This window comes from Dermacentor andersoni, chromosome 4 (assembly GCF_023375885.2).
Source record: "Dermacentor andersoni chromosome 4, qqDerAnde1_hic_scaffold, whole genome shotgun sequence".
In the NCBI taxonomy this organism is placed as follows: Eukaryota; Metazoa; Arthropoda; class Arachnida; order Ixodida; family Ixodidae; genus Dermacentor; species Dermacentor andersoni.
In genome coordinates, this window is record NC_092817.1 from 41432710 (window position 1) to 41451358 (window position 18649).

General features: G+C 42.8%; 1 protein-coding gene across 1 annotated transcript; it reads right to left on the reverse strand.

Annotated features, from left to right (window-relative positions):
- Window positions 1–6788: 6788 nt before the first annotated feature.
- Window positions 6789–18542, reverse strand: LOC126536999 (membrane-associated progesterone receptor component 1-like). Its single transcript, XM_050184085.3, has 3 exons — window positions 18158–18542; window positions 15821–15970; window positions 6789–8466 (listed from the first exon to the last, which is right to left on the reverse strand). The coding sequence occupies exons 1-3, from the start codon at window positions 18486–18488 to the stop codon at window positions 8306–8308; spliced, it is 642 nt and encodes a 213-aa protein (XP_050040042.2). The 5' UTR covers window positions 18489–18542; the 3' UTR covers window positions 6789–8305.
- Window positions 18543–18649: the final 107 nt, after the last annotated feature.

Sequence of the window (18649 nt, forward strand, 5' to 3'; positions counted from 1 at the left end):
GGTAGGTTGAAGTGTAGATGACGGGAGTATCGTTCAATGGAATATTTTTGCGTAGACAGAGGACGGAGGTGAGCTAAACAAACGCTACTATTTAATAGTAGAGCGTTTTATAAATGGTGCATCCAGGTCTTTATGTACCCAAATCCCCATGGCCTGCTTGTATTCTTTTGTATATCCAGCAGTTTGTAGCCCCTAACTTTGAGTGCGCGAAACCTAAATGTCTTAACGCTGGACTGGAGAAGAATGCGCTGCATGTGCACATGGTCTTCGATAGACGAGAGGGAGTGCCCGATCTTCTGTGGAGTAAAAGTCAATGTTCTTGGGCATGCATAAATCTACAGAATCTATTTTGAAGTTTCAGTCTTGCATCACTTATACTGACTGGACTTTTTACTTCTCAAGGCCACTGTGATTCACATTTCCGAAGATTTTATTACCATGCAGTAAGCAGTTTTTTTTTTTTTTGTGCCATCAGCTATATATGAAAATAAATGCCAACACTGACCGGAATCCACTAAAAAAAGATGATGTCCAGCCAAAGATGCAGTCTGTAGTGCTTTTGAGACTTCAGAGGGTAATAAACAATGATCATTATAATATATAATAGTGCATTGTAGTTAGTGCCTCCAAAGCCGTCATAAAGTTGGAGATCACTCGTCTACCAATGCCTCTAAAACGCACATTTTGAGTATACTGAAATGCAAGACCTATGCCGGATTACCCTGGACTACTCAGAGTACTTTCACAGGAAACCGAAATGATGACCAATTAACAAAAAATCACTAATCAACCTTTTAACTAATTACTTTAGCGCACATGTTGCAATGCATAAATGGAAGCCAGTAGTTTCACAAGGCACATCCACTTTGTAACAGTCGAAACTAGCATGAATTCTGAAATAGGCAGCTTGAAACTTGCAGTAAAAATGCACTGTTGTTCTGCTTACCTTTTTATCAAAATGCATTTTCATACATTAAAAGTCAAAAGTACATGAACACCATCGCATTTCGTTGCAAACTTTGGGAATTCAAATCTCGAATTTGGCGTCATCAGAATTCGTTCCAAGTGGATAAAACTTCCACAGCTCGCCGCTACAATTTGTAAATTTCAATGTGTGCTGTAAAGTAATTAGTTTATATTTACCAATAAATTCATCAGTCTGATATTCAATTTGATTTGTTGTGAAAATAATGTCGCACTCCGATAGTTATCTAGTTCACGACGTAGGATTATGCTACATGCCATTAGCGATACTTAAAAATTCTGTCAACAATAAAATGATACACCCCCATATAATATCCTCAGAAACTCATTTCAGTCAAATGATCGAAATCAGAAGGTTATAATAGTGCCATTGTTCAAACTCCTCATAAGAATAATTACTCTCTATCATAAACTACTGTTATTTATTTTTCGTTTTTCTGTGATTCTGCAATGTTACAAGGGCAAGCAGCTACTAATGCTGCATAAAATAGCAGCTGCTAGCACCATTGCTTGGCACCTAGAACATCTGATTTTATATACAATCAAACTGGCAACAATGGTCACAGTGGAGTTTTCTACATCCCAAGGCTATGCCTTCGTAATAAGGGATGTTATACTCTGGATTGATTTTGAATGTCTCAGGTTCTGTCATAAGTGCAAATTCCTTGCCACACAAGCATTTTACAAGGATAGACATTTCTCGTGCATTTATAGTGTCGCTATATATTGCTGCAGAAGACCACTGTAGCAGCTCCCTGGTAGTCGTTATCTAATCATGTTAACAATGAAGGATTTAAGAAATAAAATTAATTTACTTCAGCAAACAAACTTAGAACCTTTACTAAAAGTTGGTGCTCTGACCAACTGCATCACAGAAAAACATCCAATGAAATGCAAGTGCCATACATAAGCTGGTTAAACAGATGGTTACATATGTTGGCTCCATGGACGATAAATTCTACAAGAAACTATAAATCTTGCGAGAGCAGGGCCTCCAGGCTTTGTTTAAACGTCCGCATACGCCACAGGGCAAGTTGTTCGAATAAAAAATGAGGAAGAAAGAAGTTGGGCTTACGAGGCAGTGGTTGCAGAATGTGCTTCAATGCATGAAACACAATGGACCAACCAGCCACAGTGTTATGGGAGTTAATCAGCACATAGTTGAATGCAAGATAGAAAAAAAGACTAAGCAAAACCTATGGAACTCTAAAGCTTACTGTTCATGCACCTCTCTTTGTGCACTCAATATTATGTGAAACAGTTGAAACATTGTGGTACTACATTAAATAGTGCACTAACTAAATCCATCATAGTCTGATGGACTGGTGGAGTTCTTAACCCGCAAGAATGCAAGATAGAAAAAAATACTAAGCAAAAATTATGGAACTCTAAAGCTTACTGTTCATGCACCTCTCTTTGTGTACTCAATGTTATGTGAAACAGTTGAAACATTGTGGAACTACATTAAATGGTGCACTAACTAAATCCATCATAGTCTGATGGACTGGTGGAGTTCTTAACCCGCAAGAATGCAAGATAGAAAAATATGCTAAGCAAAAATTATGGAAGTCTAAAGCTTACTGTTCATGCTCCTCTCTTTGTGTACTCAATGTTATGTGAAACAGTTGAAACAATGTGGTACATTAAATGGTGCACTAAGTAAATCCATCATAGTCTGATGGACTGGTGGAGTTCTTAACCCGAAAGCGTTACGAGGCCCAAGTCACAGAAAATCCGGCGTTGGCAGCGTTGTCCGCGATAGAAAAATCGTCCTATAGCATGCAGGTCCTCTGCATGGCACATAGGCGTTGCAGAATTGAATTTCTCAAAGTGCGGTATGGGGGATGAGAGGAGAAGTGCTTGGCTCAGCATCACTCGGAGAAACAGTCGACAGTTGTTCTACCACAGCCACACAGTCACTGCTCGCGTCCTGCCATTCCAGTACAATTTCAAAATTTTCACGCTGCTCCTGTCAAACTCTTGAAAACGATCAATCGAACCAGTCTAATTGATAAAGTTGATTAAACGAAAGGTGGACATGAATGAAGATTATTTGTTCTGTGGGATAAATTTAATAGATTAATCGATTAATCATTAATCAATATTACCAACCATACCTGCCAGGAAGTGTGAGAAGCAGTCCGAGATGTTCGAATGCTATCGCGTTCCACTCTTAAAGGCGAAGCTTAAGAGTCCTCCAACTTATTTAAGGATTGGTACAGCCTTTAAGAAGGGCAAAATCTTGGCAAGCACATATACCATGAATAATGGAACTAAAATTATCATTTTCCCTCTAAAACTGTTTCACAGCACAGGCCATAACCAAGATTGATGTGCTGTGTAACCATAGTTTCCTTAAAGGAAATTCTAGCAGAACCCATCTCATGATAATGTGATTAGCATTCAAGCAATGTGGCAACACACAGTGCTGCTGCAGATGCCTTTATTTGGAATTTGCAGTGGTCATTATGACATGTTTATTGCTTTGGCTATATGCAACATACACTGTTTCCAGTATTGACCTACTTTGCCACGACACTCACTGGCCATAATCTGCCATGACCATGATGCCATCACAATGACAGCATGATAACGATTGAATGATAAAAATGAATGATTTCAATGGAACAACGAAGTAGGAATGACGTTGATGGTACGACAATTAGCACAGCAACAATGGCATGACTATTATGAAATGATGAAGATTGTATAACAATGATAGCTAGACAACGGCACGAGGACAATGCAACGATCATTGTGACACCGATGCTTGCCAGGCGCGTCTTCAAGGTGTCCCGGCTCTCCGAGAACAATGCCAATCTGAAGTCACAATATACCGGCATTCCCATGCATACCACAGTGCAGCAGCGCCAGATTTCCCTCTAGGTAATATAGTGAGAACCTCTATGCCTAAACCGGGCAAGCAACTGCGGATGGAGAACTTGAGACCCATATCTCTCACTTGCACGGGGAAACTCGTGGAGCACGTGGTCCTGGCGAGGACAAACACCTACCTCGAGGACTGGGATGCGCTCCCACCCACTATGATATGATTCAGGAGAAACCTCTCAGTGCAGGACGCTAAGTTACAATTAAAACATCAGATCATAGAAGATTTTGGCAGATCGACAAAGGCAATTATCGAGTTGGACCTAGAAAGGCCTTCGATAATGTAACGCATGCAACAATACAAGATAGAGTAGGTGAACTAAGACTGAGAAAACAGACGTATCATTACGTATGCAATTTTGTAACGGGCAGAAAGGCAAAGATCACGATAGCGGACCTAGTTTCAGAGGAGATCGAGATAGGCAGTGCAGGTACGCCATAGAGCTTGGTATTATCACCGATGCTATTCAAACTGGTGCTAATCGGGCTGCCAGCCAAGCTAAAAGAAATCGAGGGACTCAATCATATCTTATATGCAGACGACATCAACCTATGGGTGAGAAATTGAAGTGACAGGCAAACAGAACAAATGCTTCAAACAGCAGTAGAAACAGTCGAATGAAATCTAGAGGAGAGAGAGCTAACCTGCTCGGCGAAATCAGAGTTGTTGCTGTACAGACCAACTCACAGAGGTCGCAAACCAGGCAACTACAGACATCTCACTTATGGAGGAGATACAGTTGAAGACAGCCAATGAGAAACCCATACCCAAGGTCGACAGGATCAGGGTATTGGGGCTCCTCATCGAAGCCAAGGGAAACAACGGAGAAACCCTCAGAAGACCGGAGGGAACTGTAGTGCAAATCATGAGGCCAATCAAAATCAAAAGGACAGCAAACAAACACAGCGAGACGAGAGAGGAAAACACTATCAGGTTAATACAGGCCTTTGTCATAAGTAGAATAGTGTACGTAGCGCCGTACTTGAAATGGCAGGTTGCGTAAAAGATCAAACTAGAGTGCCTCATTTGGAAAATATACAAACTAGCCATAGGGCTACAGATCAGCACCAGCATGGACAAGTTGTTACAATTAGTCCTACACAACACGATAGACGAGCTCATTGAAGCGCAATGGACGGCACAATATGAACACCTCTCCAATACTAGTGCAGGCCGACACATCCAGAGAGACTAGGCATAGGTTACCACACACAGCACGGTGTCAAGGTGGACATCCCGAGAGAGACGAAGGAAAGATTGGTAATACCTCCCATACCAAAGAACATGCACCCAGAATACAATAAGGACAGAAGAGAGAACAGAGCGAAGCAAATACAGAAGAATTTCGGCAGCGACAAGGACTTCAATCTTCATAGACGCAGCTCGATACAATTGCAGACAGGGGTTTACGGCAGCCGTAATAGATAACGATAAACAGTGCAAGACATGCGCGACAATATGCACCACAAGTAACGAGACAGCGGAAGAACTAGCCATGGCACTCGCAGTAGTTCAGACTAACACAACTGTGATAGTCAGAGACTCCCAGATGGCAGTAAGAAACTTTACCAGCAGCCGAATCTCCCCGGAGGCACTATGCATTCTTACAGGAGGTCAAGATTGCAAAAGAAAGACATACATGACATGGACCCACTCACGCCCTCGCGGAAGACGGAAATGAGGCAGCACACAACGCGGCTCGAGGGCTTACGGACCGAGCTGCGGTCGCAAGCGACGCCCCAGCACCCTCCGGACGTGACGATGCGGTAGACGAGTGGGAGGACAGAATGACCAGATATAATGACATCACAAAACACTATCGGTTACAGAGGGGCATATTCTCACAACCTCATCCAAAATTGACAAAAAAGCAGTCTGTTGCATGGCGGCAGTTACAAACTAGGACATGTCCAAATCCTGCGCTCTCGCACATCATATATCCAGATATATATCAAATGGTCAAATGCAACAAATGTGAATCCAGAGCCACTCTGGAGCATATATTATGGGAATGCCGAGGGATAAGTAACAATAACGAGACTGTGGCTTCTAGCAACAGCCTTCGCACGCGTTGGGAGGCTGCGCTGCTCAGCCCCGCCCTCAAGGATCAACTGTGGCCCGTCCAGCGTGCCGAGGATGCCGCCAGGACCCACAAACTCCTGGCCATCACCTAGGCGGTGCCTTTGACCCTCCCCACCAGCTCGCAGGACACACAATAAAGGTATTTGCTCCTCCTCCTAATGACGAATTGCAAGAAAAGCGTCCCTTGCGGATGAATACCACTACCTGAATTTGACTAAACTTCATCCTTCTGGCTTCAAGTGGCTTTGCAATTCTGCTAATCATTCATTTCCAAAAAATATTGATATAAATGCAACAAGTTGAAATGATTGTGCACATGCAGAGTCTTTGTTGCATTCAGAGTTTAGAAATATAGTATTGCTAAGGCATAGCAAGTAAGGATGCAAGAATGTCATGTACCCACAAGCATGAGGATTGTACAAATCATTGTTGCTAACCATCATTCCTGTGCTAGCTGAACAATCGCAGTGCCAGAGTTCTCACTACTAACTTTAGTAGGAAGCTATACCAGCCTGCCCACAAAGCTTATGCAAGATCATGATTTGCTTTTGCTCCCCCTGCAAGTGTGTTTACGAGGCCCTGACCAAGGGCCTTAATGCAAAGTTTTACTCTCTCTGCAAGATGCAAGGCGTGTGAGCATTTGACAAACATAGGGGATGCACTTAAGGGGACCTGTTGATAATTTCTTGCAAGAGGCCTGTGAATAGTATAATTACCCCCGAGTTAGCAAATGCTCCGATACGCAGCGAGACACTCAAATGTACAACAACGGTATTTTTTGTTTGTGAACATTCAGGTCAGAAGAAGAGCAAGAAAAAGAAGTAACGCAGTCTTTTGAATATCCCACATTTCTTTTTAATCACACAGACACCCACCATGCACACAAGTAGCTTTTTCTATACACACACTGCAGATAATAGCCACAGTTGCGTCCATTGTCATCTAAAATAAAGAGAAAGAATTCAGAACTAAGGACATGCCCATGAGGAAATTAATAATTATGTACAAGTCTGTGCGTGGAAATGGGAAGACGAGATACAAAAACAATCAGTTCTCGCTCTTCGTATGCAAGACCAAACCGACACTTGATAAGGTACTGACGCAGGGTTAACCCAGTGATGCGCTGGTGCACCACTGTGGAAACGGGAAAACTAAGGAAGCTGCCATGTTGTACGGACACTCGTGCATCAAGTGCAGTAGGAGTGGCAGCAGCGTCCCAGCATTCTTGGCAAGTTTTCCCCTGCTTGTACAATAAAGCTTCAATGCGGTGGGGTGAGGGAAGAGGCAGCTCAAAAAAATAGAGATGCATTCACTTAAAACACTCACAATGAGACCTCAAAAGGTGCCACATTAGTGCTGCTGCACTGGCAATTATCAACACAGTGGCAGGTCAGAGTGCTGCATTACCAAACTGCAAGTCCATCATGAATTTTTCGCTGGCTGTAGTGCACCCAGGAACAACAAATTATGCACTCCTGTTCACAGCGGCCTGGACATACAGCTGCAGTCCATGGAGATTGTAAGGCGTAAAATATGATCCCAAGTGCTTGGTGGTAGGTAGTAGGCCATGGCGAGTGTAGAAATGTTTGCACCTATGTGTCTGTAATGATCTTTAGCTTTTAAACCATTGACTAACACGTTAGTCTGTACCTTACCGTACCACTCTGTCCCGCTCGCTGTATCAAAAATCGCAGCGGCACCACATGCTAACTTTGCCAAAAGCGGCAGATGAGAGCCAACCATAAGTGGCACAGAGCTTCCTCGAGCTGTAGCTAAAGAAAGGCACATCTGCTCAAGACGTGGAATCAACTCAACAGCTACATCCGCTTAAATCCGCAGAGATTACACCCTTCTGGAAGTGCCAATGGAAAGCACAGAATGACACCACAGTGCAGACGTCTGCACTTGGAAAGTGGCATATATGTACACACACCACCGATTTCAAGTAGAGCAAGAGTGCAGTGGCACCTTGCTATCGTGTTGGACCATCTTGTAAAGTCTACTCCATCTGCAACCTTTATCTACATCAAATTACCAAAGTATACCCGCCTTCGTTTGCACTTTAGAAATGCAGAATAGTCGAGCAAACATCAGTTCCGACAGTCCCTGCCATGGTACATTGATTCTCTCATAATTTTGTGTGATGAAGATGGGATGCCCACACAGGGCACATGTCTCCAAGTCTTGACAAATTATAGCAGCATGAGCTCCTCTAGGCACGCTGTAAGAAACCTGGCCACACATATACACACATGTTGGAGAAGCAAACAAACAGTGACAAAATGAAAACATGTTCCCATGGCAGTTGGGCGACAGCAGAGGCAGCAACGTGTGTATGTATGGGGCCGCTCAGTCCGCATGCGCCTTAGCATCACCCCCTGAGGCAGCAGCTGACGGATCGCCGGCATCTTTCTTGGCAGGGCTGTCAGCAGCAGACGACTCCTCTTCATCAGAGTAATCAGTTGGCTCTTCACCCGGTTTTAGCAGGCGTCCCACATAGTGATACTTCTCTGCAGGGAGATCAAAGCAGAAACGATAAGTTGCTGAAAACTTCCATCAACTGCGCACATTTTCAGGGTGAGCAGTAAGTACTCTTTAAACCACTCATATCATAACCGCTTGCAGTGTAGGACCCAATATAATGCGGCGTTTTCTAAATCTAAGAGGCCATGTTTTGCTCTGATCACTTCTCAGCCAGCAAGCACTGAACGACAAATGCCTTGTCACTCTTTGGCTTTTCAGTTTGTATAGGGAAAGTAAAAACTCTTCTTCTTTTGCATTTGTTTCTCTGTTATTGTCTACTTCATGCAAAGATGTCTGTAAGAGTCAGTCAGTGCTCAGACGCGATACTTTGTAGTGTATGCAAACTTAAAAGGATGTAAACATCCTTGTTGTATGGTGCAATCGCCGAATACATGGCACTGCTTGATCTACTTGTTCTGCACGTTTGAAGGCTCTCAAAATGGTTTTTGTTCTAGAGCGGTACTACTTGCGAATTTCGCGACTCCAGCAAATTGTGTTATATGTGGCCTATGCTGCATATATCAATTAGCTGCACAAACAGGCTTTCTCCATTCAACATTGTCTTGGTGAACATGCATTTATATTAGCATACAAACTGCAAAGTGCTATGTAGTGAATTTGGGTTCACATTTTTCCAAGCAAATAAAGAAAGTTGTAGTTAGCATCATTTTAACCACTGCAACACAGTCAGTGATGCTGAATTTCTCTCTGAATTTCCTGGGATGAAACTAAGTCTATTTGTTTGCTACAGCCATTTCTGCAAGGCTTGCAGACTGTCCCCACACAAGTGTGCCACATGCGCAGGATGTCTGACAGCTGCACGCAACGAGAGCAGCACAGCTGCTCCAGCTGGTTTGGGAGAACAAACACGCATGTCAGCTACCTCCCTAACATGTGAGGAGTGTTTCCATCATGGAAGTCTGCACAAAAGGTTCAGATAATACGGCAACTTGGGCCAGTATGAAGTAATGTTTCCTTTTGCTAGTTTCTATTCCTTTATTATCATCCCCAGTTCATGGATGGATGATCCGAGGAATAGGGTGGGCGAAGCACAGCTCGAACCACTGACAAAGTGTGAAAGAAGAATCGGCTTAGAATGGCCACATAATCATGGCCTAGACTTTACACTTTCTTTTTTCCTTGTATCAGCGTATCAGGGAAATAAGTGTTTCCTTTTTTTTCTCTGCGCTTTTTGTTTTGCCATGTATAAGATGGTTTCTCTTACACAAAAACACAAATAAATTTAAGCAAGCAGAAAAACTCCACATCGAAAGTGAAACAAGATCAGACAGTTCAGAGAACAGCTTCTCACGATTTTGCTCATGGCGTCATTGGCGACATTACAGCAGGCATGCGCCAGAAACAGGAGCACTAGTGGTGATATTTTGAGACAATGTGTTCAATTACAACAAACTCTAAACACCTAAATGTCGATGACACCATGTCTGGCATTTCAAGGCCAACATTAGTATCAAATTTTTCGACGCTTCCCAACTTTCATGCCTGCTAAGTGTTATCCTTTCACATGCGAGAAGTGGGTAATAGAGTTTCTATTACTTCGAATATATCTTGTCAGTAATCTTATGCAAGCTGAGCAACCAGCAATTGCTTTGGTAAAGAGAGGAACACCAGTTTTATGGGCCTGCATATCAGTCACACAGAGGAAGTCATATCCCATAGTGAAACTGCATGTGTTGAACTTTTCTCAGCCAGTACGTTCACATAGAAAGCAATCTTTTTCTTTCTTTCTTTTTTTGCCCTTTGATTTGAAAAAGCCTGATGTTGCAGCACAGGAAACCGTTTCGAAAGAACGAACACAGGATGCACACACAGACCGGTGGTGCTAGTCAGGACGGCAGTAAAGCGACTTTAGTGTGCAAGCTACAGAATGTCATGTCCAGTCACTAAGCACAGCGCTTATTTGCACCATCATGAACACCCACAGCAGACAATACAGTAGGGATGTGCAGTGGTGGAACAAGGCCTTTTGGAGCAACTTCTGTAGCAGGAAAAAAAAATCTGCATTTGTAGCAGATCTAGCTTTTGTAACCCATACATTTAGGTTGTTGCACAAGGTACAAGAACAATCTAGGGCCCCACACATTTTCAGTTGATGCTAAAACACTTTTTTCAATCAAAAGATGAAACGCCAACAGAGACAGCACACTAAGAAATAACAAAGGCAGGACAAATCGCTACTTACAACTGTTTATTGAGGTCAAAAGTGACTGAATATATAGCCATGGGGAGAGGGCAAAAAAAAAAAAAAAAAGAGGGAGCACTATGGCTATATATTCAGCCGTTTTTGACCTCAATAAACAGTTACAAGTTGCGCCTTGTCCTGTCATTGTTGTTTCTTAGTGTGCTTTCTCTGTGTGTGCTTCATCTTTTGAAAGCTATGAACCAACTAGCCCCACAACGTGTTCTACTCTAAAACACTACAAAAAGCAAAATCATTCAGTCTAGGAGCTGGCAGAACTGATTTATTTACACATACACCTTGGTAAGTTCCCAAGTGTGCCACATCAACAGACCATAACAGTTCATGCCTTTATCAAGTTAGCGCAGTCTCAAAATTTTCACATTTTTCCAAGTGCCTCCTAGTTTTCCAAGACCCTATGACAACTTCTGTCCTGGAAGCGAGCTTCCTTCTTTATAATTTTTTTTGTCATTTACTTTACTGAGTGTTGCTGGGCATTGCTTAGCATCTTCTTGGCTGAATTAATTTCCATTTGCCATCTTTTTTTCTGCTACTAAAGTGCAAAGTTCACCAAAAACATCACATGCTAATTATTTTTGCATGTGGCAACACCAAAGCCTCTTTCTCCAGGCGTTCAAGCTGTCATTTGCACAAATTCTTCCCTGCTTTGTGAACATCCTAGGTAAGGGGAATTTCTCCTAAATCTTGCCCAAACCTTTCTGAAAACGACAATAGAGTGAAGTCCATTAATGCTAGCTATTGAAAGGCTGGCTCGCTCTAGCATCATGCATTTATTTTCACTGAATTCCCTTTTTACATCCGTATTTCCGTCCGATAGGCTCCTAAGAGCTTTCATAAATACGTACATGGAGGGGTACTTCCCTGTCCCATCAGGCAACTTTAGCTAAAAAAGTCATTCAGACTTTTCCATCAGGGAGAACACTCTATACAAGTGTCCTTCCTGATGAATATGTTAAGCTTCCCGATGAAGTGTGGACGCTGCCCTGGTAAAAAGCCTGAGTGACTTCTAGCAGACTTTTAAAGCTACAAGTTAGAATGACCAGAGGCATTTGCCAAGTCCCCTAGTAAGGCTACCAAACTTTCATTTTGCAAAAAAGAGAAAAGGCAACTCAACAGCAGCTGACATCAAGGGAGACAAGGCCTTCCACGTTGCATCAGTGTTACCATATTGACACGTGTACTTGCTTATCTTTATCAGGCAACCACGCTTCACCGCCTAACAAATGCTATCGCACAGCGCACGACGCGCCTGCATGTATCGGAAGTTTCTGGCATGTTATCGATGGTTCCATCTGCTGTCTGTGACTGAACATTGTGTAATCTGATTGCATGTGTGCGCAACGCGAATAATGTAGAACTTTGTGGAAGGCAGGCGGGTCCCAGCGATTACTCTGGAACATTCGACGACTGATGTATAAAAGCGGACGCGCTTGACCCGCTGATCAGATTTTGACGATCACCGACTGTGTTCGCCGTTGTCGCCATTCTTTAAGTATAGCCTGTTACTGTGGGCACAGGTTCGCCTAATAAAAGTTAGTTTCTTCTTTCACAGTATTGCTACTGTGTTCTTCATACGTCACTCCACGTGACGATGTGATTTGGTGTTCCATGTTAATTATGCAGGAGTGAAGAGAGGCTCCCCCAGAAGACCTTGTCTTTCTTCGATGTCAACTGATGTTGAGGCACCTTAACTTCACCTATGCCACCTTACCCAGCTTTATTACCATCTCACACCTACATATGGCCCTTACTGTATTTCCTTTTTAGACTGCACGATCTCCATGATTGACCCGCATCTTTTGTTGAGTAAAGCCACACGTCCTATTCCAATTTACCACAAGCACAACTGGGTATCATATAGGCTTATTTTGTGCCAATTACATATGATTACTGCTCTGCCCATAGCTCTATGCTACATTTTTTTGGGTCTTACATGCACAAAATAGCCTCAAATCGTTTAACGAGACGAAAGTGGTTAAGTGCTCAGGTCCCACAAACCCCAAGTTTATCCAAACTTGCAAAAGAAGACCTTGTCTTCAAAAACATTGTCGAAGACACCGAAGGTCCGAGTACTGTGTTACCAAGCAAAAGTCTATCGGCACGTACCAAGCATCAGATACATTAAATCTAGTAGTGCCAAACCGAATTTCTTTTCTTAAACAAACAAACAAAGCGACAGCCCATTGTGTTTGTCTGTTTAGTCGAACCAGGACCAGCAAACATAACAGATGCCGATTCCTAACTGGATGTATAGACTCACTGCCATACATGCTCGAACATGGAACACAAGTTGCGATTTCATTTTAACAATTGTTACTGCCAGACGTATATAGAGCCCTCCGGCATCTCTTCTCGAGTAGACATGGAGCAATTTTCGCCAAACTGGGCTTTTGTAGCAACATGTACCAGATATTGCAATTTGTAGCAAATTTGTAGCATTGTAACAGCAGTTCCACCACTAGGTGTATAAATACTTGAAATTATGCATATCAATGGAGCACTCCTGTCTCAAATCAAGTAATTGATTTGAGAATCCAATATTCAATTTCGCTGACTATTCCATTATGGGAGAATGCACAGTGTTATGATGAGTTGAGCCCTGTTTGACATGGATGCAGGACCCATGCTTATTAGGCCCACCTGCCACACTAAAAGCCTGCCTGTAAGCAAAAGAAGTAACTTAACTTTTTAGTTCAATTACAGACTGCCATTTTAATATACCTTTGAACAGCAGTGTGCATATTAGAGGAAATAATTTAACCACCTTCTCCCTCTGTTTATTTCAAAATAACAGGTTAATTATAATTGGCGGCTTTAAAGGGACTGACAACTGGCCAGAATATGTTGAGAGATTTTGATGGAAATGAAATGACCGCCATTTATAGTGGTAGAATCCAGCATGCTGTTTGCTATCTAAGTAGGAATTATAATATTAAATTGGCAAAGAAAGCCTCAAAAGCCAGTAAGTGGCGAAGCCTGGCGATGAAATCTTGGTACTTCAGATGTACTCTATGAGATGACTGTATGTAAGCCGGCTGTTATCAAGTACAACATAATTACTACTTAAAGTTGCAGTCGCTATATAATTAGATACTTGCACTTCATTCTATGCTTTTGAAATCAAAAACGCACGCATGACTACGGCAAAATGCTGAACTGTGTATCACATGTAAAAGCGTCGTTTCATTTTAGATACAATTGCTTACATTTTGACTGGTTAAATACCAAATCAGTTGGACAGGAAACCACAAAAACACTGAGCTATCATTGCAGAAATACTTTAACACTTTGGAAAACAGGAATCGCAGGAACATTGGCTTAGTAAACAAAATAATACTCTCTCACAGTTAGGACTGCACTTGTCATCTGCCTTCCACTAACGCCAGCTATCATTGCTAATGCGCTCACCTATCACCATTTTCAGCAGGCTTCCAGTGAGTGACTGCATTCTCACTGCAGATCGAAAAATTCTGATTAAAAATGTTCCATGGTGTTTTCCGCATTACCACTTCATGATTAGAGACTCAGACCGGTAAGCTTTCCATTGCATTAAATATATAGGTACCATGAAAATTGGTTGTCAGTTCCTTTAAAGAGCAACATGATAAAGTATCCTGCAAAAACATGATTTTCTTTATCTGGCGGTCGTAACTCACTACTTTTGACTGAACAGGTTAAGAAACGATGAAACTACCCGTGCCATCAAATTCAGACAAATGTTGACAGGCAAAACAACACAACGTGTGAGGGAGGCATATTGCAACATGTTAATGTTTCAAGTGTGTGTTTCTGCACGCTTGAAGAGCTACATTGCATTGCAAGTGATAGCGACGTCAACTCTTACGGTGAGCACTGAAAAAAAAAGTATTTATTGACAATGATAATGTAAAATAGAGCTGTCCTTTCTTTCCTCGTCGTGCGCATTTAAAATTAATTAGGAATTTTATTTTCCTTTAATTATTCTGCATCCCGTTTAATTTAAAAAAGTGTCTTTCCCAATGTTTGTTACCTCCTCACATAGCCACGCTTCAATCGTTGCTCCCATAACCACCCTTGCTGATGTCAGTGACAATTTGTTCTGAACCGCTTTTCAACTGAAGCTTCACGATCTATTTGGATTGATCTTTGGTGGAGTCCCTGGTGCATTTAGAATGCAATGTAGTCGTCCTTTACTGGCCCGTGTTAGGTACTGTCAAAATCCGCATCATCAGGGCAAGCTAGTGGTGGAATTTCAGGATGACGTTGTCACCAGCCTTTCGTTTTTGGTTTCTTTTCTGGCTTAGCAAGCCTCTTTTTATTGTAAGAGTGGCTGTTTCATTATCGCAGAAACATAATTTACTATACTACAGTTTAGCATAACACTATTTCTCATTAGTGCCCCTTTAGCATCCCAGACCATCAAAAAAGCTATGAGGAACACCATAGTGGAAAGCTTCAGGTTAGTTTTGATGACCTCGCGTAACTTAATGTACACGCAAAGTTTGCCAAGAACATAATCCATTTAGCATTCTGCCCCCATAAGAATAGAAGGTCCCATGTACAGGCAGATAGCACTATACGTAGGTGCCACTGAACAGGTCACACTTGTGGCTCCAATATCACAGATGTGCACATGCTGGGGCTCTTGTTCTGGGCCATAAATGCCATCTGTGGACAGTTTCCAGGCCTTGCACATTGTTTCGAGCACATTATCTGCCCATACAATATCTCAATTCTGTTGTTGGCCATCAACACGCCACTCTGAATAGCCCAGTTATAGCCCAGAAGCTAAATAGCATTGTACTCACAGTGTCACTGGGACGGAGACCATCCAGGAAAACGTAGCAACAATGGCTCACCTACTGTTGCATAATAGTAGGTGTCCGATTTGATGTGCGGCACTCACGATGTTCCCCTTCCCCCAACCCTTCATAAGCAATTTTCGTATGCACATTTTATCACTTGACTTGATAATTCAAACAAAATTTGTGGTCACCAGCAATTTAAATTATTTTGAGCAGACTACAATTGTGTGCATCAAAGATTAACATAAACATGTTTCCAGAGCCGCTCCATATGAAAACCAGTCCAGATATCCCTTCGAAATGTCAGACCCAATGTATTATCAATGTATGGCTTGCCTGTGAACTGCATCTCCCACTCTCGCACACTCTCCATCTCCATTGGGTTCAGGTCAGAGAGGTCATCGTAGCCGTCCTTGGGTCGCTCCACAGAGAAAGTGGCCAGACCACGGGAGGCGTCGTAGCCCGCAAAGGCATGGTAGGGCCCACCTGAAATGCCGCAACATTAATCAGACAAGCCGCAAGTCAAGGCAGACGATGAATGTAGGATGTGCACAGACCTGCTGATGCTAGTGTAGCACAAACCTCATTCAGCTTATATTATAGTTAACATCAAAGTGCCACTGCTGTCACACTGCTAGCTTTTGTTTCACTGATAAAGGCAGTGTCCCAGGCATGAACGCACGATGCAGAGAGGAAGAAGGACACAAACATTGCACTACCGACAATAGAATTGATGATGACAACTGACATGATACTTTCATATAATGGTTGATCCAGGGCCACGCCTTCCCTATGTTTGCTGAATTCTTCTATGAGGTCACGCTCCTTGAGGCTGCCCCAGATCCGTCACTGCTTCCATACCAAGAAATGGTATTAGTCTGCTATTGGGTAGCGTGTCTGGAACAGCACAGTCACTGGACAGTTCAACCAGTACAACAAAAGGCTGCCCAGACAATTAATTTGTGGTAGTTGGCAGTAAAAGACAATGAAATTTACTCAGAACCCATGTCGTTATCTTATAATAATAGCATTTATAAGACCTCTTAGGCATTACATTGAATGTATTTACACATCACTGCCACTGTTTTTATAGGAAGTCAAATTAATAAAAGTATAGGCAAAACTAACAACATACCAACTTCTGTCTGCATTGTTACAAAAGATCTGGCTTGTACTTGGGACACTTACTTCTAAAAATTTTTTTTAGATCTGAGTCACATACTCTCCATCCAAGGCCTTCAGTTATAGGGAAATGCAAATTATTACCAATAGTTCTTCCTTATATCCGCACAACCAAAACGGGAGTTGTGTTGGAAAAAATAAAAGGGTATCACACAGATGAACCATGGTCCTCGAATAACCCTGTGTCACAAATCATGTTTTCATGCAGTACAACTTTTTTTTTTTTTGACACTTTGACAAATATAACATATCATTAGCCATCTTGTTGAAATGCTGCAAGTCATGTTGAACACATTAAGCAGCACTTGTTATAAATAAAAAAAAATAGGACCACTTAAAATCTGTTGGTAACGTTTCAATTTAGGCCGACCAGGAGCACAATATCAACAGGTGCAAAGAAAACTGCTTTTGATTTGTAGCGAGTTACACGGCTACCCTGCATCAGGTTCTTGCAATTACTGTTTCGAAAGTTGCACACCAAGCACTCCATGCTTTACTAGATCATCATTAGCCTCTGTAATAAGGGCAGTTTTATGCCCCACCCCTCACGATGTCCGATAAAAACAACCAAGCACAGGAAACCAGACAGCTGTTTCTCTACACAACCTTAAACCTGGCAAGCGGGAGTAAGAGTATGTAACCAATCTATTTCATAAAAATAGGCAGTAAACGTGTAAGGCGAAAGGGAGCGTGGAAATGTGCAGGAACAAGCTTTCCTTATTCAAGTTCAAGATACCAGGAAGGTTAGCTATCGGAATATATCGTCCGAAAGTATTAAAACAAAAATGGTACGACGCGCGTTTACTGGTCCGTTTACTTTGGTTTGTTTGAGCGACCAGAGGAAAATAACGATAGGCAAAAGGAATCGCGCTGTCAGCTTGTTTGGCAACGCGAAAGCTCCATTTAGGGCTTGTAATCAGTGCTGTGAATGACAGACGTTCCGCCAAGCCGGCTCCCGATAAAGTCGCGACGGACACGTGCTATTGTACAGCCCGATTAGAGTACAAACGTACTAGACACCTCATTTCACAACACACTCAGTGCACTGATATCCGGGGTTAAAAATCGCGATAATGTGCGATGTGGACCAAATACAAACGAACGATCTTTCTATCCCTGCTAGGCGTCTCCTAAGCGGTGGGGACGATGTGTTATTTAATGTGACGGGAGCAGCTCTGGAGCCTAGTTTTAGCTCGGTGTTGGTTCTATTGTCAACGTTCTCCGAGCTACCTTTGTCGTTTCCTTGTAGAGACAATAGCAGTTTTTAAGCGACAAAAAAGCCGGGTCAGACGGAGGAAAAAGGCGACACTGCACAAGCGAACGTTTCGCCTTACGATTAGCGAGTCGGTCAGTAATTGTAGTAAACATGCACAACGAAAATACGCTGCACGCAGATAAATCCTTGAACTCGGTACGCATCACACAAAACTGCAGCCGATGAACAGCAGCAGCTGCTTACGTGTCTTAATCTGGTCGAAAACAATCGCTTACCTGGACCGTAGAAGTGCCGTCCTTTTGTGACATCGAAAACCTTTCCGTTTACGGCTACGAGGACCCTGCCGTCTTCGCCAGTGCCGTCGTATTTACGAATTTCCTCGAGAGTCATGTCCCGCTTCTTCATACGAGGAAGCTCGGGCTCACGCTTCACTTCGGAGCTCCGGCTGTGTTGTCTGCTGAAGAATATCTTGTATATCAAGTATATGCATATGGAGGCAAGGACCAAGTTCAATGGGCTCAGGAAGACCTCTGACAAAAGGCCGCTCCACGACGCCTCCTCTGCGTTTGAAGCGTCGGCCGCTTTCGCCGCCTTGTGCTCCGCCATGACTGTACGGCCTAGCCGCCGCTCCGATCGCCGCTTTTACGCTTTTGTCAACTTTCTGCGAGGAGATGGCGAGGAGGGCAGTCGAAAGGCATCATGGGCAAGCGCTCATGCAGTCTCGGTTTCGTTTTGCATAAAGAACCATCGAAAGAGCTTACAGCGTC